The following is a 24,185-nucleotide window of genomic DNA, read 5'->3' as shown; positions in this document are numbered from 1 at the left end:
AGCTGAAGCCTGGGTCCCACATGACTCTGGAGCATGGCCAGCCAAGTAGGCAGGCAATGCAGGGGCACGATGCCACCTAAAGCCCCAGGACCACAGGTGTGGTGGATGTTGACAGGGCAAGGCACATGGGAGCAGGAAGGGATCTCTGTTGGCCCAAGCCAGCCCGAAACTTACAGGATAGATACAGCCAGATTAAAAAAAAAAAAAGAGGCTGAAGAGTCCTCACTCATCTGTACCCTCAAGTACTGCTGATAGCTTGGAGAAAAATTTGACAACCAACAAGGTAACCTACTACAATAAAGATGAGGACAGCATGCCTCAGGGGTCCCAAACTTGCCACATAAATCAAAAGGTTTAGTTGAGCTTAGCCTGACCCATCCTCCTCACCCCAGCCATGTGTAAAATGTACAACAGAAAAACAAACAAACAAAACTTTGCTACCTTAGGCAGTATTCATTTCTAGATTTCTCTGTAGAGAAGGAACAAAATGACAGGGAAGTACTCTTCTTGCCAACTCCTGGCAGTAGAAATTCATTGACAACTCCTCCCTCCCCACCTCAAAAATGAATAAACCACTAAATAAAACTACATGAATATTCTAAATTTGTCAAATTGTTACAAGAGAAGTTACCAAGTATATATACAGTAAACTGAACAGGCACCTTTTGTCTCTTGGACAAAACGTTTTCACTAGGAACCCCCAAAAGTCATCAGATCTAGCAGCACAATCGCTAACCCAGCAACATTGATAAGGTGTGTAATTGCTTAGTGCCCTGTATGACAGCATGCTACTCGTAACCTATCAAAAGTTTGTCCATAGAACTAGTGGCATACAGAGACTATGAAATTTGGCTTTTTATATTCTATAAAATAAGCAGGGGGCTAAGTGAGATCATTTAAATATCATTTGCAGTTTCACCACTCTATAACCAGTCAATCAGTGAGTACAGGCACTATACATTAAGACCCCATTACAAGTGGTAAGGAACATACAGCATATGCAGGCATGCTCCCGTATTGTAGAAAATGAAATTAGGACAGCTCATGCATAAGGCTGTAAGTGTGGAAGGCAGCTCCTTGAATACCCATGCATTTAGCAGGGTTTTCTCTATTAATTTTAATATTTTATGTTACCTTTTGGGGGCCTGGCTGGTCCACGGGGTGGGGGGGAGTACTGTCTGTCTGGGGGTAGGGGGACAGTCAGGAGGCTAAAAATAACCTGGTCCCAGGGAAGAGGTAGGGAAAGCACAGCTCCAGGCCTGGGGCCAGCAGCTGAGCTTTCCCAGCCCTCATAAGTGTACAAAAGATCCAGACAGTTACATCTGTCTAAAAATAGCCAACCTGATCTAGGTTAAGTGTACCTTGGAGGCAGGGTTAACTTGGAATAGGCCAGCCATTTTTAGACAGATCTAACTATTAGGGCTGTGCAAAATTTTGGTGGCCATTTCGTTTTGGATTCGGACGTTTTGACAGTTGAAACACCAAATCCAAAATGAAACACGGGCTCCGAAAACAAAACAGGCCATCTGAAATTATTCAGATGTTTTCGAAACATTTTCGATGGTTCAGAGCTGTTTAGGAGGTGGGCTTGCAGGGAAAGAGGTGGAGAGGAAGGACTGCTCTGATATTGACATCTGTACCTGGCCAGCGAAAACAATCTTTCCCTGAGGTCCTTTCCAAACCCAGTGCCGGGGAATTGAGCCGGGGCTGAGGGAATGTTCAGGTCTCTAAACATTCCCCCAGTTCCCAGTTCAATTCCCCAGCTCCATCTTTCCTCCAGCTCTCTGATCACTTCCCCCAGCTCTTCCCAGGGGTGTGGGCTCCCAGCTGATACAGGATGACAGCAGGCTGCCACTGCCAGTTGTTGATGATGGAAGCTCTGGGATATTTCCAGTCAGCAGCAGCAGCCTGATAAAACCCTGCATGCAGATTTGGGGGCTGCATCCCCTGGGAAGAGCTGGGGGAATGTTTTTTAAAGACTCATACTCACTAGCTACAGAGCATGCAGATGACAGCATGCTGCCGCTGTCAGCTCTGGCCAGCACCAGCACCCAAGTCTGCCTGGCACAGCCCGCACCAAGCGCCGGGAAGAACCCAGTGCTGGCACTGGCCCCAGCCAGCAGCAGCAGCCTGCTGTCATCCCACACGCATATTCAGGGGCCTATTTCCCCCAGGAGAGCTGCAGGGCTTCCTCCTGCGGGGAGCCGGCACCCAGATCTGCATACGAGATGACAACATCCAAGCCCAAAGGGAGGTAATCCCAGCATGGATCAAAGGGAGCAGGAGGGCACAAAAGCCCCCATGGCTCTCCAAAAGTATCCAGGAATGTCTTCTAGCTAAAAGGGAGGCATACACCCAATGGAAGAGAGGGGCCATCACCAGGGAGGATTATACTGCGGTTGCTCGGGGATGCAAGGGGACAGTCAGGAAGGCCAAGGCAGAGATGGAACTGGGACTAGCTTCCTGGATCAAAGACAACAAGAAGTTCTTTTTTAAATACACAGGGGGCAAAAAGAAGGTACCGGGTAACGTGTGGCCCCTGCAAGACATGCTAGGAAATTTGGTCATCACAGCAGATGACAAAGCTAACCTATTTAATAACTTCTTTGCCTCCACTTTCCTGAGCAGGGACCAGATCAGCCCCTCCATCGGGCTTCCCTCAGGCCTCAGGGGAGGTGCACTTAGGCCACGGGTCAGGGAGGAACTAGTCAGGGAACTTCTGGAGGGACTGGATGTATTTAAATCAGCTGGTCCAGATGATCTCCACCCCAGTGTGCTGAGGGAATTAGCTGAGGTCATTACGGGACCCCTGGCATAGCTATACTAGCACTCATGGTGCTCTGGTGTGATGCCAGAGGACTGGAAGAGGGACAATGTGGCTCTCATCTTCAAAAAAGGGAGAAAGGAGGACCCAGAGAACTATAGGCCAATTAGTCTTACCTCAATCCTGGGTAAGCTTTTTGAGAAAATTATTCTGGCACATGTCCACAAGGGCCCAGCAGGGGGAGATTATGCTTAGGGGCAACCAACAGGGGTTCAATAGAGGCAGGTCCTGTCAGACCAACCTGGTGACCTATGACCAGATCACCAAATCCTTAGATGCAGGGGTAGCAGTGGACATAGTCTTCCTGGGTTTTCAGAAGGTCTTCGACACTGTCTCTCACCCTGTTCTTATTAAGAAACTGGGGGACTGTGGTGTCCACACCCACACAGTCAAATGGGTCGCCAACTGGCTGGAGGGCTGCACCCATACAGTGGTAGTGGATGGGTCATTTTCGACCTGGAGGGATGTGGGCAGTGGGGTTCTGCGGGGCTCGGTCCTTGGGCCTGCACTGTTCAACATCTTCATCAGTGACTTGGACGAGGGGTAAAAAGCACCCTGTTCAAATCTGCTGATGACACTAAGATGTTGGGGGATGTGGGCATGCTAGAAGGAAGGAATAGGCTACAATTGGACCTAGACAGGTTACAGGGGTGGGCAGATGAGAATAGGATGGGATTCAACACTGACAAGTGCAAGGTGCTGCACCTGGGGAGGAAGAACCAGCACCATACCTACAGGCTGCGGAACTCCCTTCTCACCAGTGCAGAGGCAGAAAAGGATCTTGGAGTCATCATTGATGCCAAGATGAATATGGGCAGGCAGTGTGGGGATGCGGTCAGGAAGGCCAACCACACCTTGTCATGCATCCACAGATGCATCTCAAGCAGGTCCAGGGAAGTGATACTCCCCCTCTATGCAGCACTGGTCAGGCCGCAGCTGGAATACTGTATCCAGTTCTGGGTGCCACACTTCAGGAGGGATGTGGACAACACAGAGAGGGTCCAGGGGAGGGCCACTCGCATGATCGGGGGACACCAGGGCAGGCCCTATGGGGACAGGCTACGGGACCCGAATCTGTTCAGCTTCCATAAGAGAAGGCTGAGGGGGGGATCTAGTGGCCTGTTACAAACTAGTCAGAGGGGACCAGCAGGCATTGGGGGAGTCCCTGTTTCCCTGAGCACTACCAGGAGTGACTAGAAATAACAGTCACAAGCTGGCAGAGGGTAAATTCAGATTAGACATCAGAAGGCGCTACTTCACTGTCAGGGCAGCTAGGATCTAGAACCAACTTCCAAGAGAATTGGTGCTGGCTCATACCCTGGGCGTCTTTAATCACCTTGCTGGGGTCATTTGACCCCAGTACTCTTTCCTGCCATGGCAGGGGGTCAGACTTGATGATCTGCTCAGGTCCCTTCCGATCCTACTAACTATGAATTTATGAAACATGCTGCTGCTGCTGCCAGCAAGTGATACTAGCTTTGTTTTGAAACATTTGAGGTGCAGTTTCCCAGAAACCCCTCCACCTACTCCTTGAAACTTGGCAGGCTTCATGGCCTCAGAAGTGGGTAACATCCCTGCAAGTTGCATCTGAATCATGCATAGAATGACAAAGTTATAAGCAGCTTTGTGGTTCCCAATTATAGCCTATGGCCGAAACACCGCTGAAATTCCGGAACATAGATTCATACATGTTAGGGTCATTAGGGACCTCAAAAGGTCGCCAAGTCTGACCCCCTGCATAGGCAGGAAAGAGTGCTGGGTTCAGATGACCACAGTCAGATGCCTATCTAACCTCCTCTTGAAGATCCCCAGGGTAGGGGAGAGCACCACCTCCCTTGGGAGCCCATTCCAGATTTTGGCCACTCTAACTGTGAAGAAGTTCTTCCTAATGTTCAGTCTAAATCTGCTCTCTGCTAGCTTATGGCCATTATTTCTTGTAACCCCCAGGAGTGCCTTGGTGAGCAGAGCCTCACCAATTCCCTTCTGTGGGGAAGAACCATTTCCCAACCTTGCCTTGCGGAGGCTGAAGAGGTCCAGGTACCCTAGTCTCTCGTCGTAGGGCTTGGCCTGTAAGCCCTTAACCATATGAGTGGCCCTTCTCTGGACCCTCTCCAGGTTATCCACATCCCTCTTGAAGTGCAGAGGGGAAATATCACCTCCTTGGTTCTGTTTGTCATGCATCTGCTGATGCACGATAAAGTGGCGTTAGCTTTGCTGATGACTTCATCACACTGATGACTCGTGTTCATCTTGGAGTCCACTCGGACTCCTAGATCCTTTTCCAATTCCATGCTGCCGAGCAGGTTATTTCCTAGGCAGTAGGTGTGTTGGATATTTTTCCTCCCTAGGTGGAAGTTTTTGCCAAACAGTTTTGGCCAAAATGAAACAGGGCAGTAATTCAAAACACCAAAATGAATCACTGTCCCTCTGAAATGCCAAATCCAAAACCAAACGACAGTTGTTTTGGACAGCCCTACAAAACACTGAAACAAAACACTGTCCCTCTGAAATGCCAAATCCGAAACAAAACATAGGCGTTTCGCACAGCCCTACTAACTATCTTGAACTTCTGTATATTTCACACTTAGATCCATCTAAATAGTGTAAGATCCACACCTGGGTGAAATAAATTAGAAAGGGAGGCCATTTTAACATGATCTAACCTCCCCAAATGTTTGTTCCTAGCCCTTGATACTGTATGACAGAGAAGAGACTTTATTAAAAGCTCTGTAATGGTCATGTCTTTGTTACTGCAATTCACTATGCCAAGTGAGCCCAACATTTAAAAATCACACATGCTCAATAATTAGTGTAAGAATAGCACCCCATATGTTTAACAAAAGCAGCTGCTAAGAGCCACTTTAGCCCAGAGTTCTGCTCACTATGCTGGCTCTCCTCAGAGTACCAAGTCAAATTCAACTTCTTCATATCAATCCTTAAAAGCCCCTGTGGAATCAGTCCAATTGAGCACCTCTGTAGCTACAATGTTAACCTTTCCTACTAGCTACATTTCTCAGTCAACCTCAAGAGTGAAGCACATAAGGTCAGAAGACAGGGCTCCTTCAGCAACAAAGGAAGGCTTTGAACTCATTACTGGAGATTAGTGCCCTGAAAGCTGTGAGATTTGTGGTCACAGTATTAAAAAAACAAAACAAACGTATTTGATTTGACTTACCCACAGCTGCAAAGGAAGCCAACAAGGAGGAGAAATTAAGAAAAAAAAGAAAAGAAATAAAGGAAGAAAGAGAGAGGAGGAGAAGGAAGAGAAAAAACAAAAGAAGCAAAGACACAGTAAGAAGAGGAGGAAATTATTTTAAAATACAGCCTCAAGCATTTTGAAACAGAGGGGAAAAGTAAGCCACTGTCCTAATTGGGCATGGTTTATCTCCCTCTTGATACCTAACTGATTTACTAGAATAAAGACTGACACTCTAAGAGCCTTAATGAAATTTATAAACAATATTTGGTGCAGAGAATGATTTGATCCAGATTACTTCAAAGGTAATAGGAAAGTCACTAATAATGAATAGTGATAGCTAGCATTTCTTATCCTGTATATGCCTAGTTTGCCCCATTTTTCCTTTGTACAAATAAAGCACATACATTTCATTATTTAATAAATGAAGCAGTTTGTAAAATGTTTTTCTGTCACCATATTTGAATTCCATTCAATACTTGACATTGGTATTTAAGAGATCTGTACTATCCATTACGTCACAAATATTGACAAGTGGTAAGCTGGTTCTTTTCTTTGGGACTGAAAAGTATTCCCCATACATTACACACCATTTAATGTGTTTGTATTTACATGTAAATTCATTGTTCTGCCTATAAATTATAGTGTTTAAGCAGATCACTGTGATTATTTTAAATGCTTTATTAATCCAAGCAATCTGACAAGACCCAGACATACAATATAAAAGACAATCTTTGGAGCTATTAAAATGCCAGCTGCAAACTTTATCATTTTGTTTACTACACACCAAGCAGACTCAAATCCCTTTAGTGTTGACTAAGAATGAAGGCATTGTTATCCTTACTCTGAAATCTGATTTCTTCTTAAACCGCTAAAAAAAAACATTCTCCCAATTCTTTCACATGGTAGGATGCCCATGATACCACAGGATATTTTATGCTACTTCACCTAAACATTTAGAAGTGATACTTCTTCCTCCCACCCACCCCCAACTGCAAATGGTGGGAATCTTTAGATACATAATTTAACACACAACCTCAATTAATTTCTAAAAATATAAACTGGACTAGACGACTCTGTTTTCTCTCCTCCTTGACAAACAAAATATTGGATTTAAGCACCTCCTCTTTTTTTGCCTACCTGGGGGACAAGCGGGATTGTACACATTCAGAGGAAAAGGGTTACTTTAGTTTAATGGAAACAATAAAAATTGTGGTTTTCAGTGTGTCACAGGGATAAAGAGAGGGGAAGACCCCCAAAGAACCAGGAGGGAGCCCCAGGATCAGGAACCCACTGAGAGAAACAAAAATAACAGAAAAGGAAATAAAAACTGCTTACCTGCAGCAGAATCCACAGCAGAGCTAGAGGCGGGACCTGCGCAGCACGTCAGCCGCATCTTTATAAAGTTACGGCTGGTAGATGACATCAGCCACAGAAGCCAGCTGGCGGGCATAAAAGAAGCCACCGGCAAGGAAGAGGGGGAATCGATGCTGGCAAGAGCACCAGCAAGAGAGGTCGCTCCGGAGGCAGATTCCCCCAGTAGGGAAGAACGCAGCAGAGCACGCAGCAAGCCAGAGACTGCTGGCTGCCACGGGCAGAGGAGAGAGCCGAGAGCAGTTCCTCCAAACCGGGAACCCAAAGAAGAGAGCCTGGGGACGCAGATAAACACTGACATCCATCACAACGGCCGAGGGGCTACAGATGCCAGCATAATCTACGGGATTAAACCAGGTGGGACCATTGAGGGCACCAGGGAAGCCAAAGAGATATGCCAGGTGGGAGACAGGACGCAAGGGCAGCTGGAGAGGCTGCGAATGACAGCCTTCGGTGGCGTGGCATGGCATGGTCACGGTGACGGACGGGTGGACAGACACCCAGGGGAGGATTGCCAGTGGCCCTAAGAAGCCCCAGGGGGGATGACGAGAGAGGAAAGGTGGCAGAGCCTACAGTAGATACTAGCCACTGACTGAGTCTCAGATAGACCTTACGGTCTATACATGTTGTTAGCAGCCAGGCCAAGGAAGGAGCCTGGGAGAGGGGATTTAGGGGTCCCTCAGATTACATCTGTAGTTTTTTTTCCCTCAGTTTAGATTTTGTGTTTCCCACTTTTGGAGGGGTTGTAGGTCAGAGCAAGTATCCCAAGTATTATTAAGTCTCTAGAAGAGCTTTTGGGGAAACTAAATAATCATAGATTAGATAATTTGACTGCAGACAGCTCACGATGTAGGCAGGGCAGACTGCATCAGCCACGTAAAAGGATTCAGTGGCTCAACGGCTGGGAGCCTGGTCAGGAGAATAACTGTGATCCATCAAGGCTGGGTATAAGGGCGAGGTATAGGGGAGGTGGAGCCTCGTAGAAGATCACCTGGTAGCTGTCCCATAGTCAAGAGAACCATGGTAGTTGGACACCAACCACTGAAACAAGATCCGAAGTCGTGGCAGGCAAGATTGGGGAAAGACTACTCTGGAAAGAGACACCCACTCGACATAATAGTGGGGACGGACAGACGAATACCACCAAACATCAGGGCCTGAGCGGCACGTGACCGGATGTTCGAGGCCAGATGGGCACACGGTGAAAAAGGAAACCAAGGAGTGAAGGCTTATTTCTAGCTGCTGTGTCCCCATATCCTGGGCTCAAGTCTCAGGCAAGTGATCAGTATCAGTTTAAAACAGATGCTGTCTTTGCTGTGGTATCAGCTATATCAAGGATGTGTCCTGGTGCAACTGATCCACTGCATTGGCATCTATAGATGTTGCCAGGGACATTGTCCCACAAGGTTATGGAGGATCCCCTGCTTGCAAACACGTGCTAAATTGGGACACAACACCAAGATGCATGTACTGCAAGAATTCCCTGTAAGAGAATTTGTGGCTACAGGTAGACACTCAACCATTTAAAGCAACATAAATTATACTTATCTTTGGTTGCATCAACATTTTAAGGCAGTGGTTCCCAACCTTTTTAGACCACAGACCAGCAAACCATGGCCCAGAAGCAACTGCAGACTGGAAGTGACCACAGACTGGCAAAACTGTGGACCAGCATATTGCAGACTGAAAGTGACTGGCATACCACAGATGCTCAGTATAAAGAGGGTTGGCTGCCGGTCTGCAGTATAGTGGTCTCTTCTGGACTTCCGGTCCTACAGCAAACCCTCCTGCAGACCGGCAGCCATTCCTTTGTGGCCCAGTACAGCCCGGGGATTGGGAACCTCTGTTTTGGGGCACCTGAAATGTGACAAGGGGCCAGGACATCTGTTTGCTCATGACTTGGGCTGCCATAGAAATGTTCATGGTGGCACAAGGGTGATATTTGTATGCACATTATTATTCAGTCACAACACGGGACACCTATATACAAGCAGCAAGTGGTAATTACTGCATTTCAGCAAACTCCAGGGTCTCATGTATCAGTGTCCCTGTGCTTAAAAATGGTTTGGGGGCACTTTACCTAAAGCTTGTTCAAAGCACCCCCACCAACATTTTTAAGTGTATGGACGCTGGCATGAGAGGCTTCAGGCATTTTAATCACAGTGGTTCTCAGAACCACTCTAATTAAAGTACCCCTCACCCCCACCCCAAGAGCATGTGTATAAATGCCCAGGGAAATCCTGAAAAAGAGAAGTAGATTTAGAAAAAAAACCTGCAGAGAGCTAGAACCCAAAATGATGACTGTTTTCTTATGTAGACAATAGATTTTTAATTTTAGTTACAGCCAGGGGCTCATATTTTTATCTTTGAGTTTATACCAGTTGTCTGGGAATGGCTACTATGGGAGATGAGGAGGCCATAGCAGGTGCATTGCAGGCAACCTACAGCAGGGTGCCAGTTTTGAACTGATGTTTTGAGCTCTGCCAGAGATCCAGACTCAGGACAGAGTAGGTTTAAACCCTTAAAAGGTGGTGGAAGCCTAGAAAGAAGCTGAAGCCAAGCACAAGTGAAAGCTAGACAGGGCCAGAGGGCCCAGTGCCCGAGTGGACAGACATCAGGGCCAGAGGCCCCAGTGCCAAAGAAGGCAAGACAGGGCGCTAAAGCCCAGAAGCTAGGTCTAACACAGTGGATCTGGGCTAAGGGCCCAGCCAGAAGAAAGGGGTGGAAGCCGGGAAGCCAAGGCATGGATGTGACTAGGAGAACAGCTGGAGGTCACAAATAGCCCTTAAGGTGACAGGTGCCCTGGGGGCACTGATGGGCCAAGAGGGCCCACTCAGAGCTTGATGAGCAGGATTGAGATCAGTAGGGTCCAAAAAGGACCTGCTGGCTGACAGACAGACAGGGGCTCAATCTGGTACCAAAGAGCATTCTCCCTTATTGCATATTAACTTAGTACATCAAGGCATGGCAGGAAAAAAAAGGGGGGTGGTACCAAGGGAGCCAGAGCATAGCAGGAGTTGTACAGCCACCCAGGGGCCTCAAAGCCATCCCTGGGGTCTTGATCCTTGTTACAATATACCGGTATATTAGAAAGAGAACCAGGATCCTTATTATAGAACCGTAAAATATTATTTTTGTAGAGTAGAAATGCAAAAGGGAATGCAATTGAGTTGTGGGGGGACAGGACACCAGAATTACACCAAACAAAAGCTCCTCACTCCCAAAAGAAAAAGGAGTTTCAAATTAAAAAGAAAGTAGGAATGGCTTAACAACATGTCAGGGTAGCAGTTGTAAAAGCACAGGTGCTGAATCTAAGACCTTTTGTGAAAATGCTTATCTAGACATTTCACAAACTGGTTCTTAGCACCATTCCTTTCTCTGAAAGTACAGTTGCCTGCAGAAAGCAAACGAGACTCTCTGAATCTAAATGTGTGAGCATCTACTTGGGCTCAAACATCTGCTGTATTAGCATGACAGCAGCAACAAACTCAAACCTCTATAGGTCTCACTAGAGAACGATAAGGAGTCACACACTGTGTGTGAACTACACAAGCAGATTCTTCTGAAAGGCAATTTGATAAATTAGAGACTTGAGTTTATCATACCATTGAGGGGGATTCAACTCCCAGCTCTGCTTTAACTGATGTCATACATCTTCCCAGATATTTTATGTATGCTGGCAGCACCTCCCCAAAAGAAGGGACTTGGCTAATAAATTGTAATAGCAGTCAGAGGAAGTACTAAGTCTTGAACATACAGCTTCCTAGTTTACAGCTTAGTATGGTTTTTCCTAGACTATATAACTATATACAAAGCTGCATGCACATTTATGCTATACTTATATCAAGTTAGGTGAAATTTGTCCATGGCCTTTCATCTAAAACCTTTAATGATGCCCAGAAAAATAAGGCTGGATTAAAGCAGTATTTTTCCACATCAGAGAATGCACCCCATACAAAAGCATGAAGAGCTTTTATCATCCTCAATTGTTCTCCAGAATCCCAGCTTTCATTATAAATAAATAAATAAATAAATAAAGGAATAAATCATTAGATCTTATGATGGGAAATAAGACCTTAAAATATGATGCAAGTATCAGACGCCATGATGTATGCCTTGAGTTTCAAGGAGCCTAAAACAGCAGATTTCAGATGTAAAATTGCTCCATTTGCTTTAACTATGTTAGTTAAGCATTAACATTTGAAGTACTTCACCCCTAAGAAAGAGAGAAAGAGAATGCCATGAATATCAACAGTATCTATGCCAGGGCACCACTCCTTATAGGGGGCCTTTTAACACTAGTTGAAAGGGTTGAGAGAGGAAAAAGAGAAGACAGACAACTCTTTTGACTTCCATGCTCAAATTTGAAAAGTTTTGGAAACAATGGATTAAATGAAAAATGTCACCATAAGCAGGACAAAACCAGCACATCTCTCTGCAGCCATGGGAGGACTCAACAGAATCAATGGAATGGTTGCAATATGCAAGCAACTCAAGATATCATGCTAAAAGCAGTACACTGCCACTGTGAAATGGTTCTCTTCACTGGAATGCTTCTTGGGAATCTGTAGGAACTTGATCCCATGAAACAATTCCACACATGAATACAAAAGAGGCAGTCCCGACAAGACCCATTACTATGCCCCATAATCTGAAGTAACTAGAAGTCAGAACTGATGCTTCACACTGCCTCTGAAAAGGGAAAGGAGAACAATTCCATTCTACCAGAATACACACATTTCCATCAACATTTGATTTTCACAATCAATATAGAACCATAATTTTATTTCAGTTGTGCACTAAAATGTTTCTTTTGGTAGCTTTGGATTAGTAGCAAGCGGGTCCATGAAGTGTACTTCTATTCTAGAAAAAAAATTGTGAAACTGATTTTGGGGAATTTGAAGCTTATTCAATGTTTCAAGCTTATTTCAGTGTTTTTATATCAAGCTTGCTTAGTTTACATCTAAAAAGAGACATTTTTCCTAAATGGCAGCCCTGGAATATGAATGTTCATCTGTGTCCTTGTCCTCAGAGACATCTACATTGTTTTCAATAGCATTGAGCAGGTATAACTGAGCAACTCTATAATTAGAATTTAAAAAAACAATTATGTCTTACCCGTTTTGGATGTGAAGCTCTTTATAGGATTAAGAACCTGTTTGTCATGCTTGTAAGCTACTATGACTGAAGCCACAGAGGAAGCAGATCTGTTGAGTAAGAAGACACTATTTTCTCATTCACTTTTCAGAGCAGAACCATGCTTTTAGAATTCAAAGATGACAAGAATCCCATAGGGTAAATTTATACATTGAAATAGAAATTCATTTTTTGATATTGCATACCAGCAAGGTTTCAAAAGAAATCTAACAAACAGACCATTGTAAAATCTCTGTGAGGGGATTTGACAAGTTAAAGAAAAAAGCATGGTGCCTTCACTTGTAATAACAAAACTCAATTTTTCCACAAGCTCTGTAAGCAGCTAGCTTATTTTCAACCAAGGAGACTTACAGAAGCTACAGTCTCATTCTTTAAAATTCTCAGAACCCACAACACAGAAATTCTCAACAGTACTCAGGCTCAGATTACCAGTCAATATATTAATTTTCTTCTAGAACACGAGTATCAAACTTGCCTTGGACCCCAGGCCGATCCAGAACATGGGACCTCCTTGCAGGCTGGATCCAGCCCAGCAATGGCAGCAGCAGCAGCATCTCCAACTCAGGGTATGCAGCAGCAATTCCAGCACCCCCTACCCCCAATGCCAGAGACACAGCTACCATTATCACATACACAGCTCTGCCAGTGGCAGTTCCAGCTCTGTCTTCAGCAAGTAGGCCGACAACCAGGGAAATAGGGACATGGCAGTGATGTCATCCCTCACTTGCCCTACTGCAGCCAAATTACTGAAAGACTCCTGGATTCTGAGGCAAACCACTTTGCCCAACTTCTGGTGGCCCATTAGTAGTCCAGGTCAGACTGTGGGCCATATGTTTGACACTAGAGGTACACTGATATATCAGGGGCCATATCAGATTGGCACTGATAAAAAGAAAATCAACATGATTGACTACCAGCTTTTTTTGTCTGCTGTAGCCTATAACGTACCAATAAGTATAATATGCCTTCTGATTGGGGTCCTGGACACCGCATGCATGTACGCAGCCAGGCAGCATTGAGAACAGCACTCTGCAGGTAAGTTTGTGGAGGGAAAGAGCATGGGGGAGTAGATCAAGGCCCCCATTGCAAGGTAGGGAGTGGGGCAGGGGCAGGGGTAGGGGCACGGGGCAGTGCCCAGCCAGGGTGGTGAAGGGTCCCCAGGGCTGGGGTCAGGAATGCAACACCCATGGGCAGATCACCCAGGGGGCACAGGGGCAGTGGGGGTGGCTCCCTGCTGCAGTGCACACTCCCAGGGGAGGCTTGCAGGGCATGTGCAGGGCAGATGCCGGATGCCAACTCTGGGGTCAGGGCTGTCTACTCTGCTGCCTTTGCCCCTGGAGCCACATGCTGGCTGCACATCCCCTGCCCACATGGCAGCAGTGGCAAATTGTGCCTCCTGCTGCTGGATGGGCAAGGAATTCGTGGCTGTTGTGGGGCTCCTGGGCAAAGGCAGAACAATGGAGACTTCCGAGCCCACAGCAGGCAGCCTGTATCCACTCGTCAGAAGCATCCCTGTGCTTAACAATGGTGGTGGAAATGTTTGAACTAAAGCTAATTTGACGAGCTTTAGTTCAAACACCCACACTGCCATTTTTAAGTGCTGGGACGCTGATCCCCTGAATGAGCCGCCCACAGCTTTGTCCCGCTCCGCGCCCCACCTCTGGGGTCCCATTCACTACTGTGTGCGGCACCCTACCAAGCCACACTGCACCTGTACCATGGGGCAGCTGCCACATGGGTGCAAGATGTGGGGGGTGATCCCCACTGCCCCCCACTGCACAGGGGGGCTGTGACAGCCAAAACCAGAAAGATAAATAAGCAATAAATATGTGCTTCTTGGAGGCACTTGGAATTTTTGTCTAATATAAGCTTGTAAGTTTGTAACCCGCAAATGTAACTTGTAACTGTTCGTGAAACTGACTAGGCCTAAAAGACAAAGCTATAGCTGTAAGATTAGCTGACCTAACAGTTTTTCCTCAGAGTTCAGCCTTGCTGATAAAAACTGGATTCAACCGCCTGGCATACCCAGTACATTCCAGGAAAGCGTGTCTTAAAAAAGTATAGTCAGCAAGATCTAAAGAGGTTGGATTTAGGCACAGTAATGTTAATTTCAAACCTGAAGATGCTGCACTATAATTTGCTTATTGGATAAACCTAAGTTTGTGTACTAACCTTTTATGATAATTTTTAACACCTTTTAATCCCATAGGGTAAAAGATATAGGGCAAGATTGTGAGTGGCTCTAAAGCCAACAGATTAGCATAAGACTAGGTACAACCAGCAGGAAGGAGGGAACAGGACGGTAATTACTTTTCCAAGCCCGGACCTGCACTCCTGGTGTGAGTGAGCATCGGATCCTGATCAAGGGACTTTTCCCTGTGATCCCTTCGACAGCATAGATCGGGGATGCCTGACTTTGCTGGAATCACCTGGCATGCACCTGGCCTTGAGGGGACTATCAAAAAGTTGCCAACCCATATCTGTCTCTCTATTGTTTTGAACAGCCCAGTGGCTGATACCCTCACAGTGCCTAGCTGGCCTGCGACAGATTGATCTATTTATCTGTTGTCATTATCTGTTGTTATTATTTACAATTAGCTGTTTAATATTGCATCATCTGCTTATTACATTTATCTTTCTGTTAACTGTTGTGTGTGTAAACTACAATAAATTTGCCTTTGCTTTACTCCCAACTCTGCCTCCCCTAACCCAAACCAAACAGCCCATTGGCTGATGCCCTCACAGTGCCCAGCTGGCCTGTGACAGGGGACTCTGCCACAAGGGCCCAGAGGCTCCAATCGCCACTCCTGAAGCCAGTGAGTGCATGGTTTTGGTTTGGGTTTTTTTTGTTTTTTTAAGTGCCAGGACTAGGCTGAAGCCAGGCAGCAGTGGGGCTAGGCAGGGCAGCCATGGGGGCTTCTCCCATGGCTCCCCCCACCCGGGGAGAGGCAGGCACAGTCAGAGGAACCACCTGGCTGTACCTGCCTCTCCCTGGCCAATCTGAAATCACTGAATCTGTCCAAATCAGTGCCAAATCGAATTACCATCCTCTGAGTTGGCCAAATCTGAATCAAATACTTCCCTATTCGCACAGGCCTAATATATAGTGTCAGGAGCAGGAAATCAGAACCCAAGGTCAGGAGAGTACCCTCATTACTGGATGAGCTGCTCCCATGAATCTTGCATTCCTTTATATACAAGCAGCACAACCCAACTCCCTTTCTGAGACTTGACTTCACTGGTCATTCAAACCACCAGCAGAGAAACCTCAGCTTAAGTTTTATTTTCCTACTTTCTCCTGGCAAAGTAATTTTACTCCAAAGATGCAGAGCCAGTAAACATTATTCATATAAAACAATTATTTTAGTCACAAAATATTATTTGCGACATAAAACAAACATAGATAGATGGATGTACAAGCTGTTAAATGGAATAGAAGACAGCATTTTAAATGAAGAAACTGAAAATTAGTGCCCAAAGGTTTGGTTCTGAAGAACTGTATGTGCAAACTGAAAGTAGCTCACATTCCTAACAAGCTACCAAGCTCATGACTTACTCGGGATAAGATGCCAAATAAATCTAATTGGTATCTCAAAAGGAAACAATTTAATATTCCTAATCCATCCCCAGTGGCATCTGAACTGTCAGTTTTGTTTATATCAATAACTGAATCAAATTGGATTTGCTGATGTGGCCAAGAAAAGAAAATATATTTCTACGGTTAAGGGGAAAAAAAGAACCATCTAGAAGTTAACTGGAGAAGAACCCGTGTTCAGAGTAAATGAAAATATGGCTTCTGATGCTGATATGTTAGCTGAGGCATCTGAAATACCAGCTCATATACTTTCAGTTATCTTTGATTTCTTACAATTTAATGTCAGACTGCCACAAAGTTAAAACCACAAAATTAAAAGCATAAGATAATCAACGAAATAATACTCAAAATAAATCAGCCTCATCTCAATTCTTTAAGGTCTTTGGCTCTAGCAAGTTGTCAAGAGAAACAAATTTCAAGTACCTTATTATATGAGATAGCTTTGATACTGAACATGACACATTTGAACATAGAAACAGGCAGCAAGAAAGTTACTCAATTACTTCTATGGATATAAAATAAGAGAATTGGTCTCTCAAACAAGTGGATTCCAGATAATTCAGGGCTTTAAAGACTACAAGTACTTCAGCTTTATTTCCTGTCTTCTACATATCAAGGTTTCATAGATTTCATAGACATCAGGGCTGGAAGGGACCTCGGGAGATCATCGAGTCCAGCCCCCTGCCCAAAGGGCAGGAAGTCAGCTGGGGTCATAGGATCCCAGCAAGATAAGCATCCAATTTACTCTTGAAGGTGTTCAATGTAGGTGCTTGAACCACCTCCACTGGCAGACTGTTCCAGACCTTGGGGGCTCGGACAGTAAAGAAATTCTTCCTTATGTCCAGCCTGAAACGGTCTTGCAGGAGTTTGTGACCGTTCAACCTTGTCATCCCTTGGGGCGCTCTGGTGAACAAACGTTCCCCCAGATCCTGGTGGTCACCCCTGATAAACTTATAGGTGGCCATCAGATCACCCCTGAGCCTACGCTTTTCCAAGCTAAAGAGTCCCATGTCTCTCAGCCTGTCATCGTAAGATTTGTTTTCCTGACCTCTGATCATGCGCGTGGCTCTCCTCTGGACTCTCTCAAGCTTCTCCACATCCTTTTTGAATTGTGGAGCCCAAAACTGGACGCAGTACTCCAGCTGCGGCCTCACCAAGGCCGAGTACAAGGGGAGAATGACGTCCTGCGATTTGCTCGAGAAGCATCTATGGATGCACGCCAGCATTTTGGTCACTTTATTAGCCGCAGCATCGCATTGGAGGCTCATGTTAATCTCGTGGTTAATGATGACCCCCAAGTCTGTTTCTTCTGTAGTGCTATCCAACGTAGCACTGCCGAGCCTATAAGGATGCTGCAGGTTTTTCCTCCCAAGGTGGAGAACCTTGCATTTTTCAGTGTTAAGCACCATCAGGTTCTCGTCCGCCCATTTGCTGAGCATGTCCAGGTCAGCCTGGATCACCCGCCTATCTTCTGGCGTGGATGCTTTTCCCCAAAGTTTGGTGTCATTGGCGAACTTGGCCAGTCCACTCCTGACTCCAATGTCCACATCATTAATGAAGATGTTGAACAGGATGGGTCCCAGGACAGAGCCTTGAGGGACCCCACTGGTCACAGGGCACCACGATGAGTGACTGCCATCAATTACAACCCTCTGGGTCTGACCACGGAGCCAATTTCCCAGCCAGCAGATCGTGGTGGAGCCAAGGCCACAACTGGCCAGTTTGGCCAAGAGGTGATCATGGGATACCAGATCAAAAGCTTTTTTGAAGTCAAGATACATGACATCAACCTCTTCTCCCTTGTCCAGGTGATAGGTCACCTGGTCACAGAAGGAAATGAGATTGGTCGAACAAGACCTACCCGCAACAAACCCGTGCTGGCTATCCCTTAGAATGCTAAGGTAACCAGCTAGGGTGTTTATGGGGCAAGATGATCAGGAATCAAAAAAAAAAAAGGCAGATATTGAACAAATGCAGCATTATGACCATGCTTATAGCCTACAGGTTTCACTGGGTCATTTCCGGATGAACAACAGAGTAATTCTGAGCACTCTGTACGAGTGAACTGAAAACAGTTTCAAATTAAGCCCTGAAAAACCTCTGACACTGCCACAAAGATAATGGTAATTATTCTTCACACCCCTCTTTTCCTATGTCACGCTCAAAGTGAAGTGCTTTCTAGATAAATGTCTGTAGCTACAAAACTAAGGATTCTTATACAATCTGCAGTAAATATGCAGAAGTCAAGAGATGCACCACATACTATTCTAAGTATATGGTCTGGCGTAAAAAGCTCTAAATTACTAGAACTGAATGCCATCAGCTGGACAGCAGGGATGTTATTTAATTAGCAACTCTCAATAGTATGATAACTTCCATTTATTCTATACTGTGTAAAATTCTGTACTCCAGTTCAGTAGTGCTTTAGACCTTACAGCATGAAGTATTTTAATTATAAAAAATGTAGTCCAATTGAATCTAAAAATTATCATCAGCTACTTGCACTGGAATAATATCCAGAAAGTTCAGGAGTCAGAGCTCATTTCCCAAACCATTTTACGGTGGTTTAAAAAAATGCCTCCATACAGTAAAAATGCCTCCATTAAGCAAAACTGTAAACTCTAATGTCAAGACACCAAAAGAACACAAATCTGGAGGTGTGAATAGGGGAATGAAGTAATAGGGAAGCAAGCAGATTTTACACAGAAAGCAGTGTTTCCAGCACAAACTTCTGAACATTTACCATCAAAAAATTAGTGACTTAAAAGAGTGTTTCTTGTAATACGATAATGATCATATTCTGATGTAATAAGTGTCTTGCTTACAAAGAATGAATTTATTCAGCTAGCAAGAAAGTTATTTTAATAACAATATGCATCCTCTAGTTTAGAATTAGTTCTAGGTAACTGAACTACAGATGTTTCCTGAACTTACAGCCTTTCCATGCATACATTTCCATGAAAGTTAATAAGACACATCTTTACATCAAGAACTTCAGGAGCTCTTCATTACGTCTGTTAACTGTGGTGTTTAAAAAATGGTCATTACAAAAAGCATGTTAAGCTGTAAACTAATACAGCAGATCTTTAAACCCAAGTAGATGCTCACACTTTTAGTTTACTCCATCTCCACTCCCATCTCTTCATTTCTACTCATGAAGTTTAAATGTGAATAAACATATCCTTAAGCACCTTGTATTCATGCACTTTTACATTTCTGTTCTTGACATTTTGTCAGGATAGTATGTTTTAAAATCATGTATAAGGTATGGTCACTAAAGGTTTGTATCTTGGTAGGCACCCTTTTTACTCCACAATATTCATTTAATTGTAGCAGAATATTCAAAGAAACTGCATTTGTAGTCACCACCATTGTGCCTATGGGCTAATACCAGGGCAGAAAGGGGTTTCATCATGATTATCTTATTCTGTTTCAGCAGGAAACATGGAATTATGGGAGAAAGTGGAGAGTGGTCATCCCTGTGGTCCTATCCTCCCTTCATAGCACCTCGGGTAGCTAACAACAGCTAGAGACAGGTCCGGACTGCGGAAGGCTAAGACTGTTCCCATCTCTACCATCATTCAGTCAAAAATGGCTGATTTGAGCCAGTACCGCATTCATAAAATTTCAGGCCTTTCATATCCTAAAAAGGATGGTGACCCCCTTCTAACTGATAACTGTATTCACTTGTCTCAGCTGAACCCTGGTGTCTTCCCTGCAGCAAATCAGAGGATTAAGAGCAGATACTTTTAAACTAAATGATGTATTGGGGGATGCATTTAAAGGAGGCAGAATAAGCAACAAAGATGAACAATCAACAAAAAAAATTAGTGCCATATCTGCAATGGTCTTGGCTAATAGTACAAGTTCCTTTTTAGTTTATCAAACTGTTCATTCTTATATATATCTTAGGATCCAAGCTACAGAGAATAAACCTACCAAAATCATGGTGTTTAACTGTTACACTCGTATTGTTAAAAAGATGTATTTGCACACCTTTTCTAGTCTCTTATTTGCTTTCAATGCTTAGAAAACAGGAAAGACTTCAATTATACATAAACTCTAAGTGCATGTTCAAAATTCAAAATCAGTATCCTGGTAGGAAATGTTTCCTATAAAAGAAGTGTCTTCTGAGTCCTCCATTAATGAAAATTGTATTCAAGTAGTTTGTTCGCTCTTATTTTCTTTACAAAGGTAAATGGCTTCCCTGATTTTGATGTTTTAAACATTTACTCAGGCCCAGTCCTGTAAACACTTTCATACTTTACAGTAGTTTCACTGATTTCACATGAGTAAAATTAAGCACAAATCTTTGCAGAATCTGGAACAAAAATGATGCGTAGCTATTAAATAAGATCCGTACACGACTCGTAGTGAAGTAAAAAAACCATCTCCCATTGACCCAGTGGTACCTCAGTAATCTAGGTCAGCAAAGCAGTATGGTGCCAATACGCAGGCCAGATCCAGCATGGGGTCACTATTCCCCTGCTGCTAAATTTCCAAACCAATGGGAAACAGACAACATAGTGCCATAGCTTTCACTCGGTTCTGACTGCAAAAAAATATTAAACAATTCTTCTGTTATAAAGAATTCCAAAGGATTTTTTTTTTTTTTAAACACCATGAATTCCTATTTGAAATCTCTGGGTTTAGCTTGTGAATCACATGCAGGTTTTTGCATACCTAGTAAACTAATACTGTGCAGCATCTGCAGCACCATTAAAAGGATCTTATGGCATCCTGGTAGAGAATTACTAGTCTAATGGTTAGATAAGGGTTTGATAATAAATATTAATTCTATTGCACATTTCTGTAGAGGCAGTGCTCCAGAATGTCACTTTCAGCCATATAAAGCTTAATGTCAGGAAGCAGTTATTTTTAAATTTGCCATATACAAGTTCCAGGACATGCATGCATGGACACAGCTATAATTTCTCATTTTAAAAAAAATATATAGAATGGAAGTAATTTGTTGTACAGTGATTAAGTTTATACCAAACAAGCACTAAACAGGTTTTGCCTTTTTACATCTAATTTGATTAAATTTCTAAAGACCCATATGACAGGCCAAGATCAGAGCTATAGTAATGCAGATAAATCATTCTCTAGTTGTATGCATTTATTTCTGAGGACAGCAAGTTACCCAAACTGGATCTTGAAAAGTTTGGTTGAAAATAACCAAATACATACTTTAAGCTAGGTGAGCATGACATCGTTATCAATCACCAAAATTATGCCCCAGGAATAAATCTAGCAATATGTCATTAGCATGTTCTGGTTTTAATTCAATCCCTAGAGAAGCAAATAAACCTCACTGTGCCTTCAGATCTGATCACCTTTCTGCATAGTGAAATTTTGCCTCCATTGAGAAAATGCACATTGAATTCAATGGGGCCAGGTTTCCACCCTTAGATCTTTGAATTCATAAGAAAGAGGACTGGTCAGTTGGTTTGTACAAACAATCATTCTTTACAGCATGTAGCTGCCACAACTTTTTCCTAGTTTGCAAAGAACAAGACTACAGTATCAGAATCTGGTCCACTGCCAGTTATGCTGATTTGTTCTCCACAGGCAAGTCAGACATCAAGATGTTAGACGGGCACAAAACTAAGGGATCAAGAGAAGAGGGACAAGTGCGACATCATATTTCATGCAACTTTATTTGTTTGCTGGAGTACTGCAGTTTCACAGCCTTGCTGATGTTAGAATGCTGGGGATGGATTGAAAGAGTGAATAAAAGAGTCCCATCATGGTTGCTGCGATTGCTTTATAACTCTCCACTAGGCATAAGTCTCTCACACATCTGCCTCCCTTTATGCAGGCGGGTCTACCTATGCAGTTTTGCTAGCAGCAGCGTTCTGGCAGCAGAAACAGCCTAGTGTACCTAAGGACTCTCTCAACCTTCTTTTTAAACTCCAGCAGCACTTGTCATATCCTGACATTGTGCTAAATCCCAGGATAAGATTTAGAAGCTACCAGCTGCTACACTGTAGCCAGCGGGGGGGGGGATGGTAAAAAATGAACAGGTACAAGAATGCAGAGCAGGAGAAGATATAACAGGTAGTAGATGTCTAGTGCAGGGAGAATACCAGGGGTAGATGGTAGTAGGAATCAAAACTTGTGGCAGAAGGGATCTCTTTTATTATACCAACTAGATATATGCACATACAAAAAAGTCTTTATTTGCAAGCTTTCAAGCACAGGCAGTCTTCATCAGGTATAGGAGATTGCAAGATTGTAAAAATTCTCCTAGGTAGAAATGAAAATTCATATTTCCTGGGTTAGGGGGTAGATGGGGAGGTTCAAGTAAAATAAACCCGGTAGCAGGGTAAACGAGAGAACAGACAGTGCTTAGGCAGGCCTCAGCAACTGTCCCAAAGACTTCCAAGTAAAGGGTAGAAGTGTTGCCCCTCACTTGCGCCTGAAATTCCAACATCTAAATTTGGAACAAATAAAGATTAGTTCAGAAATAAAACCCTAGTCTTAGTGCACCCCAGCACAAACTTGGTTGTGGCAGCAGCAGCAGCAATCCCTCATGGTTAAGGATGATCAGGTCAAGTAAAGGGCTGTAGATGCCACACTACACAGGTACACAAACCCTAGATCCAGTCTATTTTTGGCTCCCACCTCGCAAAGCCCATTGCGGAGAAGAGAAGCAGCTTTCCTTGCGCTTCTCCAGCACTTGCAACATTGACAGTGCTTGAAAGCAGCCTCTCTCAACCGGGTGAGGGGTGCAAGAATATATGGGAAGGGTCTCAAACAAACTTCAGGAATGAAGCAAACTTTCAACATGGATTCTCCTTGAAAGGAGCAAAACCAAGGCAAGCGTGGCTTTTCCCTTGCAGGCCGGCAGACCCAGCCTGCAAGGGGCTGCTTCGGCCCCACACGCTGGGGGTGAGGGGCACCAGGTCGGGACTAGCCATCGATGCTTACAAATGGATTACAAAAAAAGGTTGAGAAGCACTGGTCTAAAGGGTTGTGCCCTTCCTTCCAGTTTGGCAGTATTCCCAATATGCTGCGAGCCAGACTGGGGCTCCAAGAGAGGCTGCGATGCATAGTAAAGCCAGCCGGCAGAAGTGGAGGGGACCCGGCAAACCTGGGTCAGCGGCTTTCGCAGCTCCCTCTCTTACCAAGGCATGGCTGTGGCGGGGAAGCCGAGACGACTGCCCTGCGCCGCGGTGCCCCAGGCGGGATGCCCTGACGCGCCAGGAGCCCAGCGCCACCCTTCAGCTTTTCCATGGGGGCCAAGATCCAGCATTTGGAGCCCCCCCCCCCCCCCCGGGAAGGCCTCAGGGGCCGGAGCTTTGCCTCACCAACACACGGGCTGCTCTGGTAGCGGCTCGAAGTGGTTTGTTCCCCCTCCCCCGGAGCAACTCCGGAGCCTGCCTTCTCCCCCTCACGGGAGGCCCCGTCGGAAAGTTTCCAAACAAGCCCAAACTCCGCGCGGAGTCCCCGGGGGGGCTCCGGGCCACTCACCCATTGCGCCTCCGTGCCCGGCTGCGGCGCGGGGCTGCTGCGCTCCTCCCGGGCGTCACAAGCGAGGGCGGGCACAGGGAGTCCTCCCGCCCCCGCTCCACCTGCCCCGGCCTCCCGCAGGGCTGGCGCCCCAGGCCACGGTCCCGCTCGCCCTCGCGGTCCCCGCTGCGGAGCCGCCGAGCTCCGCGTCTTGGCACCAGCCCCTTCCCGGGACAGCCCTCCCTGCCTGCCGCCGCCTCCTGGACACGCACCGACTCCTCACCCGCTCCCCTTGCCTCAGGGGGAAGCGGGGTACAAAATGGGGCGGGAGTATGGAAAAGGCTCAGAATCCCCCGCTTGCTCTGCTCCCCCCTGAGCCAGACAAGAGGGGAAATATGAAGAAGGCAAGTCCTGCCTTGCTCTCCTCGGCTTAGGGCTTGTTCCAAAAGCTAGGGGCTTCAGCCTGCTCCCTCTCAAGCGAAGTGGAATAGTTGAGGTCCCACAGGGAACAGCAACAACTATGAGTAAGGGCCCTTCTCAGTCTAACCCTTATCACTGCATTAAAGTACAAGTTTCCTTATTTG

At 45.2% G+C, this 24,185-nt stretch overlaps 1 protein-coding gene across 3 annotated transcripts in view; it reads right to left on the bottom strand.

Moving 5' to 3' along the window:
* The window catches only part of GPM6A (glycoprotein M6A), a 394,708-nt gene extending 370,864 nt beyond the window's left edge, over positions 1-23,844 (bottom strand). For 2 of the 3 annotated variants that reach the window (XM_090036159.1, XM_090036160.1), the window contains exon 1: positions 23,623-23,844. In XM_090036159.1, coding sequence (XP_089892285.1) covers positions 23,623-23,626 — 4 coding nt within the window. In that variant the 5' untranslated portion in view covers positions 23,627-23,844. The remainder of the gene's footprint in view (positions 1-23,622) is intronic. The other variant, XM_090036162.1, reaches the window with a different exon arrangement.
* Between the last annotated feature and the right edge of the window lie 341 nt (positions 23,845-24,185).

Source organism: Crocodylus siamensis, chromosome 2, assembly GCF_052110815.1.
Source record: "Crocodylus siamensis isolate JL-2025a chromosome 2, ASM5211081v1, whole genome shotgun sequence".
Classification (NCBI taxonomy): domain Eukaryota; kingdom Metazoa; phylum Chordata; order Crocodylia; family Crocodylidae; genus Crocodylus; species Crocodylus siamensis.
Note: the sequence above shows the minus strand (reverse complement) of the source record. Positions and strands in the feature narration are given on the sequence as shown.